This window comes from Antedon mediterranea, chromosome 9, assembly GCF_964355755.1.
Source record: "Antedon mediterranea chromosome 9, ecAntMedi1.1, whole genome shotgun sequence".
NCBI classification, from domain to species: domain Eukaryota; kingdom Metazoa; phylum Echinodermata; class Crinoidea; order Comatulida; family Antedonidae; genus Antedon; species Antedon mediterranea.
Genome location: NC_092678.1, coordinates 5,080,872 through 5,099,680, shown reverse-complemented (window position 1 = coordinate 5,099,680; position 18,809 = coordinate 5,080,872). Strand labels below are relative to the sequence as shown.

The window sequence follows — 18,809 nt, the reverse complement described above, 5'->3', positions numbered from 1 at the left end:
AGAAATAATATGAGGTCAAAGTGCGCATGCCCACTAAACTATGACATCATCATTTATAAAAGATGATCAAGTGCGACACGACTACAGTTATTGCATAAAAATGTTTCGTGTTATTTCTTGACGAAAACTAACAAAAGAATCAAGAATTTTGTGAGAGCAGTTGCAAACTAAAATGACTTCTTATCCACACCATCTGGAATCCGATGATTCGTTCGATTTCTTGTTCAAAATCGTATTAATCGGCGACGCTGGTGTAGGCAAAACTTGTGTTGTTCAGCGGTTCAAGTCCGGGGCATTCCTCGAGAAACAGCATGCAACAATCGGGGTAGATTTTACTATGAAAACATTAAATATTGACGGAGCTAGAGTAAAGGTTTGTACCGTTTGTATATTAATATGGCACCTTTTGAACTAAAATATGTTAATTATACAATCTAAAACAGACTTAGGTAGTAGAGTAATAGTTTATAGTTATTTCAATTTTAAGAAGAATTTTAACTACTAAACTACGGCTCCCCTAAAATAAAGCTAGCTAGGCCCTAGTAGTAGTAGGGCTGATCTAGGATAATATTGTTCTAGCCCCCTCTATTTTGACAAATGGGGAAAATATTTTGTTGGTGCATTTTTTTACATTGGTTAACATTTTTTAAAGGATAATCATATATCCAATCATATAGTCATCCATCCATCCATAAAAGATATCGCCGTTGCTAAACATACGGTACCGTATCCATGCTTTTAAAAACTAAAGATACGGTAATTTTAGAGGGCGCTTCCGTTTGCTAAAAGTACGGTAAAATTGCATTCCTAAAACTCGTACCTAAATGTAAACTCGTTCCTAAATATAAAACTCCTTCCTAAATATTAAACTCCTTCCTAAATATTAAAAACCTAACCCTCTAAATAATTTCTCTTAAATTAAAAACTAAAAAAAAAAAATTAAAAAAGTATATAATTTTTTTTAGAAAATTTACAAAACAGATTAAACATTTAGATACACTGTAAATTCATTATTAGTATTACTACACGTATAGAAAGCAAATGTTGATAATTTTCATTTTCTCTTCAGCTTCAAGTTTGGGACACCGCAGGACAGGAAAGGTTTCGAACAATAACACAGAGTTACTATAGAAGTGCAAATGGTGTAGTATTAGCGTATGACATCACTAAAAAAGAATCATTTAATAACATACCACGTTGGATAGAAGATGTACAGAAGTATGCTGGCAACAACGTACTTCAGGTTCTTATAGGTAAGCAAGTGGTGTGTCTACAAAAACATGTGCCCATATGGATAAGATCATGTCATCACTACCATTTAAAAATATCACTACCATATTTGGGCACATCACAATTTGTTATGTCAAACTAGTTTGATAATGTAGACAGAGCTTTAAGCATAGATCAACTATGTAATGGACGTAATTGGATGATGTCTGTGTGTGTAGTTTAACGCCATTGCCTCTAGCATATCTTGTTGGGCTAATTCGTTTAATAGACAGACGAATGAGTATGGCTTTTTGGTATGACACAAAAGGGAAGATGAAAGTAATGTATATGTGTTGTCCACATGCAATTCAGTATTTAACCTTTTTTCCTGTTTAATAGTCTGTTATTTATAGTGTCATGTGACATTTACAGTCGGATGCATGTCGTACAGTGAAAGTGCCATTTTGATCTAATTAATTCAACATGTATAATTATATTCTTATCATTCCATATCCAAAGTACATTCACTTAAGAACCAGACTTAAGCTATTTGATCTTATCATTAAATTTGTGCATGTTTCATTGGTTTTTGAAAGACACTTGAATTAGTTGAACTTTACCAATGATTGTTGTGTATCTAATTGCCAACTGGCCTTCAAAGGCATTGTAATTTACCTATTATTCAGATCTAGTTAATTGTATTTAAGATGTTTCTTTTAAGAAATTAATTAACTGTAACTGCACTTTTAAGCTCTGTCTACACTATCAAACTAGTTTGACAAAAAATGTGTGATGTGCAAAATATGGTAGTGATATGACATCATCATATGGGAACATCATATGTTTTTGTCACATAAAGTTTGATAGTGTGGACAGAGCTCAATACTAGGATCTACAATTAGATAGATAGATCAGCTTTTTATTCTTAAGCTCTGTTTACACTATTAAGCTAGTTTGACAAAAAGTGTGATGTGCCTAAACATAGTAGTGATATTACTAAATATGTTAGTGAGTATTTTTCTGCCCCATCCCTATTTATTTATTTCCATCTTTTTAATAGTTTTATATTTTATTTTTTTACAGGGAATAAAAAAGATTTAGAAGCGTCAAGGGAAGTCAAATTGACAGACGCTGAGGCGTTGGCTAACCATCACGGTATGCTGATGTGCACGGAGACATCCGCAAAAGATTCTACGAACGTGGACGACACATTCTACCAATTAGCAACCATTTTGAAGAAGAGGCACGGAGGTGGGCCAGCGCTTGAAGCTGGCGGAGGCGACACCATAAACATGGATACGAAACGATTAGACGGTTGGGGATGCTGTGGTGTTTAAGTTAGCACTGTTCTCTACTGTATTTAGCCCTAATGTTAATCTCAAACAATATAGCTTACTGTAGTCACACATGTGCTAATTCATTCCTGCAAAATTCCCTAATTGTAATTCATAAATATACTCTTTATAATAGATGACAAAATTTCTTTTTTTTAATAAGCTAATTTGATTATGGAGTTAAACTTGGACCGTTTCGGTCTCTATCAGAGATCTTCATGAATGTTGTCATCTATAAAATTTAGAAGCTATTTTGTTAAAATTCATACAAAGATGTACTCTTTATACTAGTCACTATTGATTTGTAATACTTTTTGCAGTGCTCATATGTGAACGAATTCAGTAAGGATGGTTCACACCAAGTCTGAAAATAGCGGAGAATAGAGGAGCCATTCCAGTTGAGTGTGAACCCAGTACGTAAGTGGTAGGTTTGGTAGAGTATTTTTAACCGAGTGTTTGTGAGCTTCCAGTAAGTGTATGAAAACAAGATGTAAATATAATGCAATTGTTTCTACTATAGTAATTGTTATATTCATATTTCTGAATATCTTCTCATTAATGTAACATATGATGCACTTAAATGAAGTAAACAGAAGGGAACATTATTCAAATTTCAAGTCAAGGTGAAAGAAACATATTTTTAGGATCATTAATGATATTTTTTATTAAAATAGAAATAAGAAGAAAAAAAGTATAATTTCTACAAACGAATGGTTCACAATTTTGAAAATGTGAGTTTTGTGAATTTATAGTTGGTTACTGCAGTATTTTATAGTTGCTACAGTATCTTCATTTCTGTTAAACTTGATAGTCTGTTTCACCTACGGATTACTGCAGTAACTGCAGTAGCATGATTGCTAGGTGTGTGTCGAGGCTGATCTTATCAATTTAGTCTTTCCAAAGCTTCTTCGCATTGCAATATCAGCGTTTATATTAATTATTATATTTGCACTTTGATTATTGAAAATATACAAATCATTTAATTATATGTTCTTTTGCATGTTAACCATACCATCAGTGGCGTAACGGCTATGAACGCTCACTGGCTAAACCAGGGACCTCAGGTCTCTATGTTACGCCACTGCATACCATAGTTCCATTTTTTACAGTATTAAGGCCCATTTACACTAGGGCGATAACGATCGACGATAAAAAGATAAATATGCATTTTTCGTACCTAAAACAAAAGAATTTTAAAAAGTTTTCATCCTAGAACTAGAGGATTATCATCTATGCTGCCTTTGATGAAAATAATATTTCCACACGTCCAATCAAATGACGTCATGATTAGTAAGAGCAATAATATTGTTACAATACAACGATTTTATTGCTTTCATTGATCATGACGTCATTTGATTGGTTTTTCAAAAATAATATTTTTATTAAATACAGCATATATGATTATCCTATAGTTCTAGAATGAAAAATGTTCTAATTTCTTTTGTTTTAGCAAACAAAAATCTATGATTGTTTATCTATTTATCGTCGATCGTTATCGCCCTAGTGTAAATGGGCCTTTACAAAGACAGAATGTTTGTTTATGTATTTTCTTTGTACTTAATACAATAGTAGTACTGTATATTTTAGATGCATTCCATTTTTTGCTCAATTTATTTGTTTGTACTTATTAAGCATTCATTAATTCCTAGATAGTTAGTGACCAAATAAATCTTTATTCAAATTTATTTATTCAAATCCTGAAAGAAAAATCTGTTAATATTCCATTCCAAAAAAAAATCAAAATTCTCCCAAAACCATACTTTTTGTAACCAAATTCTTTCTTTTTTTTTTTTTAAATTTAAATGGTGCAAAAAGGGAAAATATATTTTCGTAATTAAAAGGTGAAATAATACTGTAATTTGATACAATTTTAACTGATTTTGTTAACATTATTATTATATATTTATTAGGCATTTATTCAAGTGGTGAGTGTCTGTTTATTATTTTCACATGCATTGTTTTACTAACACTTTTTTATGCTAAATTTATATGGTGAAGGGAAAAAAGGGGTAGTTTAAAAAACAAATAATATTCTTGCCGATAACATAAAGCTTAAATAATTAGTTACTAAATTTGCAACACGACACTATATTTGCACTACAAGTTTCTTTATGTGTTACAAGTTCAATTAAATTCAGAAATTGATTTATAATTTATTTTATTTAAAATGTTTAGCGTTTCAAGTTTTAACAGTGTGTGTTGTTTTATTTATCATGTTTTGAATTTTGTTCAACTGAGCAGTCATTGTGTTTACAATTAGAGAATCTTCATTGTTAAGAGGGGTGGATGTGAATTTTCAGATGTTTTTAATCAGTTTTGATAGCTCCTGCAAATTGAAATTGGGCGTGGGGGAGTGGAGTTGGGTGTTCTTGTTAACATTGTTGCACTTTGTATAGTTGGAAGTTAAGAGGGTGTTAATTGTAAAGCACTTCAATAGATTAAAATGTTGTTGTTTCTACTTCCATAATATCAAATAAGATGCAATTACTGCAGCATATTGATTAATTTCTGCAGTAAAAGTTATTTATACCTCTGTAGCACGTTTATTGTTATCACATATTGCAAGTTGTTTTCGTGTTAATTCTAATAAAGATTGTAATATTTTTATTTAATAATGTTATTTAAGTATTTTATTATTTAAATAAATCTGATTAATTTAATAATGTGTGTGGCCCCTATTTTGATTCATGCATTGAGATGTTGAAGTTGTTTACTTGTATGTATGATCTAAAAGCTTTGTACTTGTATAAATAATGTTCGTCAAAAACATGAATAAGGCCTTGAGATAAGGGGCGGATCCAGCATTGTGTATAAGAGGGGAACATGAATGCACCCTCTCTAAAGGGGCTTTCACACCTGTTCCGGCGCCGGAAAATCCAATCGAACGTCAATGTTTCGTTTTCACGCGGCTACGCGCATATCGATTGGTGCATAGCGAAACATTGATGTTCGATTCGCCGGACCGGAACCGTGCCGGAACAGGTGTGAAAGACACTTAATTGTTGCACTGACAACAAATCAAATTCAACCGTATTATTACCAATTTTTATTTATTGTAAATGTTAAATAATTTTAAACAAGTTACATTTAAAAGTAGGCAACAAATTTATAAGAATGATATTACACAGTGTAGTACTGATATCATACTATGTCATAAATTACTAATGAGTTTGAAAATGCACTCGGTTAAATATAATTTACCATATGGCAAGAAATAACGAAATTAAAAAAAAACCAATTTTAACATTAATTAAAAATTGGTAATTGTTCGTCCATCCACCATGGTCTATGTGCTATATAGCAACTAAATAATTTCCATTTTTACATATGAAATAATGTTTGAAAAATGCATTTGCAGAGGATATTATCGGAACCCCTCCCGTATAAATTCACATGACCTCCGACTCATCAAGGCAAGTCATGAAATGTTTTAAAAATGCATTTGCAGTGGATAATATCCGAACCTCTCCCTTATAAATTCACATGACCTCCGACTCATCAAGGCAGGTCATCTATTTCCAGTAGGTCTGTCTGTCCCTGGCTACCTGTTGCCATTTATGGAATACCTTATATGGAATGGATGGTGTTACAACATATTAGTAATTCAACACTTAAAAAGAGGTGAAATAGAATGCACTGCATTAACAGGTAAGATAGTTATTATAGTTAATTAAACCAGATTAAAAGGGGGTTTGCCCGATGCCAACAAGTGTTTATACATTTATATTTCAATGGAGTACAATATTAATATAGTATTGCCTCACTTACTTATCCACTAGTATTGCATTTAAATATGTAAAAAGTGTTTGAATATATTTAAAATACTTATATAAATATAATCTCTGTTGATAAAAACTGTCAATTTACTCTTTCAATTTTAATAGAAAAAGTGTACAGCAACAATTACATTCATATTACTGGAATCATTTCGTTAAAAATAAATCATTTAACCCGATTATTTGTTGACAGTTTTTAGATGTTTCTTAGCATTTTACTTTGAATAAAATTAAGTTAGATAAGTGAAAAAAGACACCAAAAATATATCACCACTTCCCAATTAGAAGGTTGTTTAAAATCTATTAAAATTATTATTAAAAGATTCCAGTTTTTATTTTTACTAACATGATTTGAAAAATTGAAGACACAGACTGCAAAAAAGAAAGTTCCTAAAAGCGGTTACATAAAAGTTTCAATATTGCAAATATTGAATAAATACATCATATTTTTGCACGGTTACAAACATTGCACCAGGGGCAAATGTTCTCAGAAAGAGAGCAATTTTAGAGTTTGATGTTGGTTTTACCTAAAGAGCAACTTTCCCTCTCAATATCTCCATATATATAATATATATATGTTACTACCTAGTAGCATATTTCAAACTACGCACACATGCCCCGTTAGCTGCCATATTTATGCGAACTTTGACCTAATTCATTTAAAATTCTCTCGTTTAAAAATCTCTTCTATAGCTTCTTTTACACAATGAACTTCGATGGACGGTGTAGCTAATTTGGGAACAAAATGAAAGTCTCTATGACCATGGTCTACTGGGTCCTTTTCCAGTACCTCCAGGCTGGTTTTCTTGGAATAGATTCCGGTACAAACGAGTACCGATTCCATGATTTCGGCACAATTATGCTCCATGCTTTCAACTTCGCTCGAATCAAGGATGTCGCTTGTGCTGCCCCCTATTGCTACAGACTTTGCTTGGCTCATTTGTTGTAACAACTTTGAGCCTATATATTCATTATACAAGTTCGCTCCATAGATATCGGTAGCTGGATTATCTCTATAAGAAAAAATGAGGAATAAGTTGTGGCGTAGTAATAAGCAGTTATGGGTTGTCAAAGGCCTCTGTGAAAAAGTGGTCAGGTTGAAACCATACCAATCGTACTGGTGGCTACATCCCTGAATAAGGCGCATGTGTACAATGAAATAACTACAATAGATCGAATCTAGGGGCTAACTGGGTTAAGTACTTAAATAAGACAATTATAACACTCACCCTATTGCATATAAAGTCCTAATAGGTGTCTTCAACCCCATTTTGCGTACTTGTTGTATAAGTACCGTCTCAGCATAGTGATAGGTTATTTCGCTAGGTTTTCCAGTCAGTACAGTGTATTGTAATTTGTGCCCAGTTATTTTCTAAAATGTAAACAAATAAATTCAATTCAATAAAACTTTATTATCTCAAATCCGGGGAAATTCATTTGGTTGTGGTATATAAAGATTCATAAAAACGTTTAAAAAGCAAACACAGCCACAACAATCATAATCAATTTCTAAAAAATGTTAAAATACACAGAGAGAAACAGATAGCACACAAATAACAAAAAAATAAAGGTCGATTCTTTATGCAAAGTGTCATTAGCTTATTTGTTGATAGACACGATGCATATGTGCTGGTTGCGTATCTACCATTTAAAGTGTAGAGGCATACTACCATATATGGAGTATGTTTTATGTCGTATTGTTGAGGGCCCCTTAAAATCAGCTTCCGCTGGCTGGGTCACCCTCGTGAAATATGGTTGAATAAATAAATAAATAATTATGATATTTTGAGACTACTGAGTGGTTTGTACTCTAGCTTTCAGTTTCGTCAGACAAAATGATAATAATGGGTTTGTTTTTTTCTTCATTTAATTCATAGAAGTCACTCATATTCTAACCAGCCTGTTGGTTGGAATGAAATAACCAAAAGTAAACATACCTGATATAATGCTTCTAGACATAGTAAAAATGACCCGTGTCCAATCCTAAAATTCAAGTTTGAAAACGTTATTTTAAAAATCATCTTTATACGTTATTAGTAGGGGTTTGGCTGAGATGAAACATAATGTAACCCAGGCTACAAAAGTAGGCCAGTCAAAGAAGATGAAGGGTAACCCAGGCCACAAAAGTGTGCCAGTCTAAGAAGATGAAGGGTAACCCAGGCTACAAAAGTAGGCCAGTCAAAGAAGATGAAGGGTAACCCAGGCTACAAAAGTAGGCCAGTCAAAGAAGATGAAGGGTAACCCAGGCCACAAAAGTGTGCCAGTCAAAGAAGATGAAGGGTAACCCAGGCCACAAAAGTGTGCCAGTCTAAGAAGATGAAGGGTAACCCAGGCCACAAAAGTAGGCCAGTCAAAGAAGATGAAGGGTAACCCAGGCCACAAAAGTGTGCCAGTCCAAGGAAATTGCAACATTTACACATTCCTACTTCCTTACAAACAAAGAAAGTACTGACCAACATACTTTAAGTATGAGCTAATTATTTTAAGGATAAACTATTAGCTGATCAAACTCCAAATAAGGAAATAGGGCCACCATCATCTACCATTAGATAATGGTCCAGGAATGTATTTCGGAACAACAGGGTGGGGCCAAGACATATAAAAAAGACTGCAGAGTTGGGAAAAATCACAACTCAACTCTAAATCTATTGAGAGCAGTCAGGTCCTCCCTGATACTTTTTGTACGTTCTGAAAGAAGTTGTATTTACACTTATTCCTTGCTCAACAAATTCAGGTAAGATAACCAACATAAACTTATTATTTTGTAGCGTAAGTAACATAGCTAAGTCCTTTAGTTGTACTTGTTAACTACATATAGGATACTACTTTTATGTTTATCATTGCTCGTTGTCCAGCAATGAATTTATTATCTTAGATACAACTTGATATATTGTAAATATGTACTATATGTTTGACCACCTTATATCGTATTGATTGTATGTTTATATGTAAGTTAGAGTGTAGTAATAAGACCCTGTCATTATATACTCACTAGGCTATGATTTATTAGCTAATCCTAAATTATCCTTGAATGAAGCCTGTATAGAGAATTCTGTAGTTATAGGAATTAAATACAAAAAGGCTACCGTAGTACACAACTCAACTCTAAATCTATTGAGAGCAGTCAGGTCCTCCCTGATACTTTTTGTACGTTCTGAAAGAAGTTGTATTTACACTTATTCCTTGCTCAACAAATTCAGGTTGAGGGAAGATTGCCCAAGTTGGATTCTGTGTGTAAAGTCCACAGCCAGACGAGGGAATCGGTGGAGTGTATAAGCATCAAACTTCGAACGGGTTTATCACACCAAAAAGGGGACAAGCTCGACCACTGCCAGTTGTCAACAAACTTAAGTTTGACTTGTTATCTAAATCTTTAAGCATACTTAATTATAAGTCGCATATTGTATAAATTGTATTACGATTTAGAATAATAACACATCTACTATAAGCCAACTATTGTGTACTCTTTTATTTATTATCTATGTGTGTCTAGTGCCGCTGCCCCAATCAACTCGAACCCCGCTCACCTCAACCCTAAGTCGATAATCTTTTGTGTTGTGTGTAGAGCGGTTACATAAAAACTGGCGCCCAATGTGGGGCTTGAAAAGGCACTAGTTAGATAATAAATTTATAATTATATACTATATTGCATATTTTTATCATTGTATTATATTTCATGCTTTTCAATTTTACTTTATAATATTTTTGTACCCTTATATATCTAATCATTGTTTTATAATTTGTAATATTTGATCGTAATTTCACTTATTTTAATTTACAATTGTAACTTCTTATTTTGTATACCATGGATATATATGACTGGTGTATTAAACACAAGGTCGATCCTAGTCATGCTATTGCATTAAGGGGTGTATTGAAGGCCAATTATAGTCACGATAGAATACCTAATGCATTCAAAGAAATAGATCGATCCCAGGTTGTTGAAGTTATAGATGAAACAGATATCACTTTTCAATTACTACTTTCGTTTTCCAAACCTGTAGTAGATCTAAATATCCCCACAACCATTGACCACACAGATAACGAAACCTGGACTATTATAAAATGGGATGGGAAGACCCCAGAACAGGACACCCATATCCTACCCACAGATTTCCAGGGACAACTACAAAAATTTCTCTTAGAACATGGGAAAACCCTGAACGATCTTAGGCTAGACTCCATCCCCTCCGACACCAAAGAAGTAGTAGTAAAACACCTAATAGGCAACAACGTGCCCCGTACGGCCGGTGTTCGTCGGTTACGACAGTTTTCGGGACGGGTGCCAATCCCTTCAAATGAGGTAGACTTTGAGACTTGGTCTCAACTAGTCCAACAACTTTTAAGGGATGATAGCTTATCACAGGCTGAACAAAAGAGCATCTTAAGTCAAAGTCTCTTTCCTCCAGCACTTAATATCCTAAATAAAGTGACTGATAAATCAACTGCTAGGGAATGCCATGATGTACTTAATGAGGTCTATGGTTTGGCAGTGGATGCAGATGACCTCTATACTCTATTTAGGGAGACATATCAGTCGGAAGGGGAACTGCCCTCTAAATTTTTAATGCGCCTAGATGAAAATCTAACTAGGGCAACAAAGGCAGGGGCAGTTGGGGTAGCAAAGGCTGACCATATGAGACTAGCTCAATTTGTCCGTGGGCTAGTATATGACGAGATGCTATCATCTACATTAAACCTGAAACAACGCAAATCAAATCCCCCTACTTATTTAACACTGATTAAAGAAGTTAGAAGTGAGGAAATTAATAGTAGGGCTAGGGCAGAAAAGCGAACACCTAAGGCAGTTAGTGCCAAGGCTGCGTTATGTAGCTATGAAGCCCTTAGCCATGAGGTAGAAGTTCTTAGAACTGAGCTACATCACCTCAAATCAACACCAAGCCCACCAGAGTCCACCCCTAACCCAAAAACGCGTTCTTCACCTGCGCCAAACACTAGGCCTAAAATATGTTATAATTGTGGCGAGGATGGGCACCACATGAGGGGTTGTCCCAACCCAACTAATGCCACATTAGTACAGCAGAAATTGGTCAAACGGTTTAATCAGGCGGGAAACGGCAGAGGGCATCCGGGAAGAAGGGACAACGGTCTGCCCCATCAGTAAAAAGGTCCCAACAAAAGAGAAAGGGAAACACTGGAACAAAAACATCCAATAATTTACTCCATAGTGCAATATCACAAACTAATAATCTTATAGGCGACCCTAGTGTCGTAACAATAATTGTTGACGGTCATATATGTAATGCAATGTTAGATACAGGCTCGCAAGTTACATGTATCAGTGAAGACTTTTATAAAGATAAATTAAGGGATAAGCCTATATACCCATTAACCGATTTAATAGTAACTGGTGCCGGCGGTCAGAACGTACCTTATCTAGGTTATATAGAGGTCAATTTAACGTTTCCTAAAGTCCAGACGGGCTATACTAAACAATTCCCAACATTAGCTTTAGTGTGCCCCAAATTAGGGAAGGGACTGTCTATGTTAATGGGCACCAACACCAGTATAGTTCGGGATCTGGCCACTGGCTGGACAAATACTAAGAAAAAGGGAAGGAAAGTAGGCCCCATACACTCTGCTTGGGCTGAAGTGTATAAAGAGGATAAGGCTAAGAAAGATAAACTAGGCCCCGTTAAAATATGTTCTCCTATGACAATACCTAGAGGAAAAATAGTAGAGGTAGAATGTGTTATAAAGAACACAGTACACCCTAACTTAGATGTGTTAATTGAAGCATCCCCGGATACCCCACTTCCTGGAGGGCTTTTAATCACACCCTTAATAGTCAAGTTAGAACATATGGGCCCAGTTAAACTTAGAGTTCCTTTGTCAAATTCTAGTAAAGAAATTAGGCTAAATAGAAACTTTAAGATTGCCACTGCTTTCATCCCCCAGTCTATAACGCATCACAGTCCGGAAGTTCACTGTAACTCAAGTACGGCCTCAAACAATTTTAATTTTGATAGCTCGCCAATTTCACATATAGATAAGGCGAAATTTATTAATTTACTTAATAATCATCCGAATGTTTTTTCAAAGAATGATTTAGATATAGGGAGAACTTCGGCTGTAAAACATAAAATACACCTAACTAATGACACCCCATTCCGTCAACCTTGTAGGAGGATACCCCCATCTGATTTCAATGATGCTAGGGACCACATTCAAGATTTATTAAGGAAGAATATCATTAGAGAGTCCGAAAGCCAGTATAGTTCTCCTATAGTATTAGTCAGGAAAAAGAAGACTAACGAAATTCGATTATGTATAGATTACAGACTTCTAAATTCTAGGACGGTTAGGGACCAATACAACGTCCCCAACATTGAAGATGCCCTTACAACCTTACGTGGTGCCAAATGGTTCTCATGTCTTGACCTCAAATCAGGCTATTACCAAATTGAAATGGCTGAGGAGGATAAAGCAAAAACTGCATTTTGGTGCCCATTGGGATTCTATGAATTTAACCGAATGCCCCAAGGGATCACTAATGCCCCCGCCACCTTCCAGCGACTAATGGAGAAGTGCATGGGGGAGTTAACATTTTCCGACGTTCTAGTTTATTTAGATGACTTACTAGTTTTTTCAACCACACTAGACGAACACCTAGCTAAGTTAGACAAAGTATTATCTAGGCTTGAAGAGTATGGCTTGAAACTAAATCCAGACAAGTGCAATTTTGCCCAAACTTCCATTAAGTGCTTGGGCCATGTCATTTCAGAGGATGGGGTAAGCACTGACCCAGATAAGGTAGAGGCTGTCAAATCTTGGCCCCGCCCCTCAAATGTAAAAGAATTGAAATCATTTCTAGGTTTTGCTGGTTATTATCGACGATTTATACAGCATTATAGCCATATTGCCAAACCATTAAACCAACTTATGACTAAGTATGACCCAATACGTAAACGAGGTAAAACGTTCAAAAAACCTAAATCCAATACTCCCTCAGACAGGCGCCCTAGTCCTAATACCCCATTTGGTACTAACTGGTCCGAATCATGTCAGGTGGCATTTGATTTACTAATAGATAAATTGTCTTCAGCCCCTATATTAGGATTCGCAGACTACAATTCACCATTTATTCTACATACCGACGCTAGTACAAGCGGGTTAGGTGCAGCCCTATATCAAGAGATAAATGGGATAAAGAGGGTAATTGCCTATGCTAGTCGTGGGTTATCCAAAAGTGAAGCCAATTATCCTGCTCATAAATTAGAATTTCTTGCCCTAAAATGGGCTGTGACTGAGAAATTTACTGACTATCTTTATGGTCAACGATTTGTAATTTACACCGATAATAACCCCTTAACGTACGTGTTGACGACAGCTAAGCTTGACGCTACAGGTCAAAGGTGGCTTGCCGCCCTGGTCAATTACAACTTTGATATTAAATACAAAGCAGGTAGAAACAATCAAGATGCAGACGGTCTTAGTCGTCGCCCACATGACCCCCCTTCCAATGACTTTGAATACGAACAATATCAAGAGAAAGCTGACGAAGTGTTAGGTAGAGTAAAATTTTCATCCTGTTCGTTCACAGCAGTCTGTAATGCTAAAATAGTTAATAAGTCTACTATACCTAATGATACAACACCCTTAGTTGAGTCAGTTAGTGATTCTCCTGATGCAATCCCCGCCATCTATGATAACCCTATTAGGCCTATAGATGGGCAGTCAACCTTGCCTAATGTTACTGCAGCGGAGTGGGTAGAGCATCAACAACAAGACCCTAATATAAAACCTATTTTTAAATTTGTATATAACAAACGGAAACCTACACAAGATGAACTCACAAAATTACCCGAGGAAACTAGGCTACTCCTGAGACAGTTTGATAAATTATTGGTAAAAGATAATATTCTATACCGCCAATTTGTAAATAATATCGGAGCTATGCAATTGCAATTAGTACTTCCAACCGCTTATAGAGATAAAGCATTTACTGGCTTACATGATGACATTGGTCACCCTGGGATGGAACGGACCTTGGATCTTGCCCGATCCAGATTTTATTGGCCTCGTATGTCCTCCCAAATTGAAGATAAATGTAGGTGTTGTGAACGATGTGTCCGAAGAAAGGCCCGTGCTACCAAAGCAGCCCCCCTAGTTAGTGTCAGAACCACCATGCCTATGGAATTAATGTGTATTGACTTTCTGTCTATAGAACCTGATTCTAAGGATACTAGAAATGTATTAGTTGTGACTGACCATTTCACTAGATATGCTATTGCTATCCCAACTAAGGACCAAAAAGCCCCCACAGTAGCAAAAGCTCTGTGGAATAATGTCTTTCAACATTATGGCTTTCCAAAACAATTACATTCAGATCAAGGCAGAGATTTCGAATCAAAAGTTATCCAAGATTTATGTAAATATTTAGGAGTAAGAAAATCTCGTACAACCCCATACCATCCCCAGGGTAATGGTCAGGTAGAACGGTTTAACCAAACCCTGCTTAAAATGCTAGGCACTCTAGAAAACCAAAAGAAAGAACATTGGCGAGACCATGTTGCACCCTTAGTGCATGCATACAATTGTACTAAGAATGATGCTACGGGAATGTCCCCATATTATTTAATGTTTGGTAGAGAAGCCCGCCTCCCAATTGACATCCAACTAGGTATTGACCCAAATCAAAATGGTTCACTTTCTCCAAGGGGATATGCCGACAAATTACGACATCGCCTAGAAACAGCACACAAATTAGCCCAGGAAATGGCAACCAAGAAAGCTAATGCCAATAAAGCCCGATATGATAGTAAAGTGCGTGAATGCACTATTTGCAAGGGTGATAGGGTACTAGTAAAAAATGTGCGCTTAAGGGGTAAACATAAACTTGCTGATAGGTGGGAAGAAACTATTTATGTGGTTTTGGAACAAATAGGGGACAACCCTGTGTACAAGATAGAACCTGAAGATAGTGATGGTCCTACTAGAACATTGCATAGAAATATGCTACTCCCATGTAGGTTTGCTACAGCAAAGGAAACTCCCCCTAAAAGTGGTACTAAAGAAAAACAAAGACAGAGAAAGCCTGTCACTCGACAAGGGCACAAAACGCCTAAGTCAACTGTCCCACAGCCAGAACTATCTGGACATGAAACAAGTGATAGTGATTTAGATTATTACATTCCAAATTCAGTTCGCACACTTCAACAACCAACAGATCCATCTATACCTCCTAATCTGGGTAATGACCAAAACGTGGCTCAAACTATTATTGACACCCCAATTGTTAACGAAATAGAACCTCAGATCAATGAGGAAGATGTAATAGTTAACCATGATATTAATGATATCGAAGATGCTGTTATTCATAATTTAGACAACAATGATAATGTTAATATTGATAATGCTAATAATGGGCCTGATATTCAACCTGATGTCCACGAACCACAGGCTAATACAGATGATACCTTACGTCCTAAACGGCTAAGAACACAGCCAGAAAGGTTAGGTTATTTTGCTCCCGGCCAACAAGTTACATCAACTTCTAATATGGTGGTCCAAGTCATTGGGATGCAAAACCAAATGTTTGCTGATATGATGCAATCTCAATTATCACTTTTAAGAGGCTCTAAGCCGAATTAATTTTATAATGTTATTTTTACTATATGTTTATATATACACGCCAATTTTGATTCCTTTTCAATGTAATATTTTTTTTCACTGTATATTTTATGTATTAAGACAGGTGAATTACGATCAAAAACTAAATGGTGACGTAGTTAAGCACTATTTTTAATGTAAATGTTGGTTACCATTGAGTTTGTTGAGCGTCGTCCGGGGACGGACGAATATTTTGGCAGGGTGAGTGTAACCCAGGCTACAAAAGTAGGCCAGTCAAAGAAGATGAAGGGTAACCCAGGCCACAAAAGTGTGCCAGTCTAAGAAGATGAAGGGTAACCCAGGCTACAAAAGTAGGCCAGTCAAAGAAGATGAAGGGTAACCCAGGCTACAAAAGTAGGCCAGTCAAAGAAGATGAAGGGTAACCCAGGCCACAAAAGTGTGCCAGTCTAAGAAGATGAAGGGTAACCCAGGCTACAAAAGTAGGCCAGTCAAAGAAGATGAAGGGTAACCCAGGCCACAAAAGTGTGCCAGTCAAAGAAGATGAAGGGTAACCCAGGCCACAAAAGTGTGCCAGTCCAAGGAAATTGCAACATTTACACATTCCTACTTCCTTACAAACAAAGAAAGTACTGACCAACATACTTTAAGTATGAGCTAATTATTTTAAGGATAAACTATTAGCTGATCAAACTCCAAATAAGGAAATAGGGCCACCATCATCTACCATTAGATAATGGTCCAGGAATGTATTTCGGAACAACAGGGTGGGGCCAAGACATATAAAAAAGACTGCAGAGTTGGGAAAAATCACAACTCAACTCTAAATCTATTGAGAGCAGTCAGGTCCTCCCTGATACTTTTTGTACGTTCTGAAAGAAGTTGTATTTACACTTATTCCTTGCTCAACAAATTCAGGTAAGATAACCAACATAAACTTATTATTTTGTAGCGTAAGTAACATAGCTAAGTCCTTTAGTTGTACTTGTTAACTACATATAGGATACTACTTTTATGTTTATCATTGCTCGTTGTCCAGCAATGAATTTATTATCTTAGATACAACTTGATATATTGTAAATATGTACTATATGTTTGACCACCTTATATCGTATTGATTGTATGTTTATATGTAAGTTAGAGTGTAGTAATAAGACCCTGTCATTATATACTCACTAGGCTATGATTTATTAGCTAATCCTAAATTATCCTTGAATGAAGCCTGTATAGAGAATTCTGTAGTTATAGGAATTAAATACAAAAAGGCTACCGTAGTACACAACTCAACTCTAAATCTATTGAGAGCAGTCAGGTCCTCCCTGATACTTTTTGTACGTTCTGAAAGAAGTTGTATTTACACTTATTCCTTGCTCAACAAATTCAGGTTGAGGGAAGATTGCCCAAGTTGGATTCTGTGTGTAAAGTCCACAGCCAGACGAGGGAATCGGTGGAGTGTATAAGCATCAAACTTCGAACGGGTTTATCACACCAAAAAGGGGACAAGCTCGACCACTGCCAGTTGTCAACAAACTTAAGTTTGACTTGTTATCTAAATCTTTAAGCATACTTAATTATAAGTCGCATATTGTATAAATTGTATTACGATTTAGAATAATAACACATCTACTATAAGCCAACTATTGTGTACTCTTTTATTTATTATCTATGTGTGTCTAGTGCCGCTGCCCCAATCAACTCGAACCCCGCTCACCTCAACCCTAAGTCGATAATCTTTTGTGTTGTGTGTAGAGCGGTTACATAAAAACTGGCGCCCAATGTGGGGCTTGAAAAGGCACTAGTTAGATAATAAATTTATAATTATATACTATATTGCATATTTTTATCATTGTATTATATTTCATGCTTTTCAATTTTACTTTATAATATTTTTGTACCCTTATATATCTAATCATTGTTTTATAATTTGTAATATTTGATCGTAATTTCACTTATTTTAATTTACAATTGTAACTTCTTATTTTGTATACCATGGATATATATGACTGGTGTATTAAACACAAGGTCGATCCTAGTCATGCTATTGCATTAAGGGGTGTATTGAAGGCCAATTATAGTCACGATAGAATACCTAATGCATTCAAAGAAATAGATCGATCCCAGGTTGTTGAAGTTATAGATGAAACAGATATCACTTTTCAATTACTACTTTCGTTTTCCAAACCTGTAGTAGATCTAAATATCCCCACAACCATTGACCACACAGATAACGAAACCTGGACTATTATAAAATGGGATGGGAAGACCCCAGAACAGGACACCCATATCCTACCCACAGATTTCCAGGGACAACTACAAAAATTTCTCTTAGAACATGGGAAAACCCTGAACGATCTTAGGCTAGACTCCATCCCCTCCGACACCAAAGAAGTAGTAGTAAAACACCTAATAGGCAACAACGTGCCCCGTACGGCCGGTGTTCGTCGGTTACGACAGTTTTCGGGACGGGTGCCAATCCCTTCAAATGAGGTAGACTTTGAGACTTGGTCTCAACTAGTCCAACAACTTTTAAGGGATGATAGCTTATCACAGGCTGAACAAAAGAGCATCTTAAGTCAAAGTCTCTTTCCTCCAGCACTTAATATCCTAAATAAAGTGACTGATAAATCAACTGCTAGGGAATGCCATGATGTACTTAATGAGGTCTATGGTTTGGCAGTGGATGCAGATGACCTCTATACTCTATTTAGGGAGACATATCAGTCGGAAGGGGAACTGCCCTCTAAATTTTTAATGCGCCTAGATGAAAATCTAACTAGGGCAACAAAGGCAGGGGCAGTTGGGGTAGCAAAGGCTGACCATATGAGACTAGCTCAATTTGTCCGTGGGCTAGTATATGACGAGATGCTATCATCTACATTAAACCTGAAACAACGCAAAT

The 18,809-nt window shown here is 35.8% G+C and overlaps 2 protein-coding genes across 2 annotated transcripts in view; one reads left to right on the top strand and one right to left on the bottom strand.

Annotated features, from left to right (window-relative positions):
• The first annotated feature begins 69 nt into the window (after nucleotides 1-69).
• Nucleotides 70-5,478, top strand: LOC140058465 (ras-related protein Rab-43-like). Its single transcript, XM_072104086.1, has 4 exons — nucleotides 70-373; nucleotides 1,070-1,253; nucleotides 2,293-2,546; nucleotides 2,864-5,478. Exons 1-3 carry the CDS (start codon nucleotides 173-175, stop codon nucleotides 2,544-2,546), a joined length of 639 nt encoding a protein of 212 aa, XP_071960187.1. The 5' UTR covers nucleotides 70-172; the 3' UTR covers nucleotides 2,864-5,478.
• A 303-nt stretch (nucleotides 5,479-5,781) lies between these two features.
• LOC140058464 (haloacid dehalogenase-like hydrolase domain-containing 5) overlaps nucleotides 5,782-18,809 on the bottom strand; it is a 40,127-nt gene continuing 27,099 nt past the window's right edge. The window contains exons 6-8 of the mRNA XM_072104085.1: nucleotides 8,257-8,302; nucleotides 7,549-7,691; nucleotides 5,782-7,332 (exon numbers count right to left, since the gene is read on the bottom strand). Of these exons, the coding sequence (XP_071960186.1) occupies nucleotides 6,975-7,332; nucleotides 7,549-7,691; nucleotides 8,257-8,302 (547 nt within the window). The 3' untranslated portion in view covers nucleotides 5,782-6,974. The remainder of the gene's footprint in view (nucleotides 7,333-7,548; nucleotides 7,692-8,256; nucleotides 8,303-18,809) is intronic.

Bases quoted from the DNA above. Each gene is read 5' to 3' on its own strand.
- LOC140058465 (XM_072104086.1), top strand. From the start codon at position 173: ATGACTTCTTATCCACACCATCTGGAATCCGATGATTCGTTCGATTTC. The intron at 374-1,069 runs GTTTGTACCGTT...TTTTCTCTTCAG, and splicing joins TTGACGGAGCTAGAGTAAAG to CTTCAAGTTTGGGACACCGC. The intron at 1,254-2,292 runs GTAAGCAAGTGG...ATTTTTTTACAG, and splicing joins CGTACTTCAGGTTCTTATAG to GGAATAAAAAAGATTTAGAA.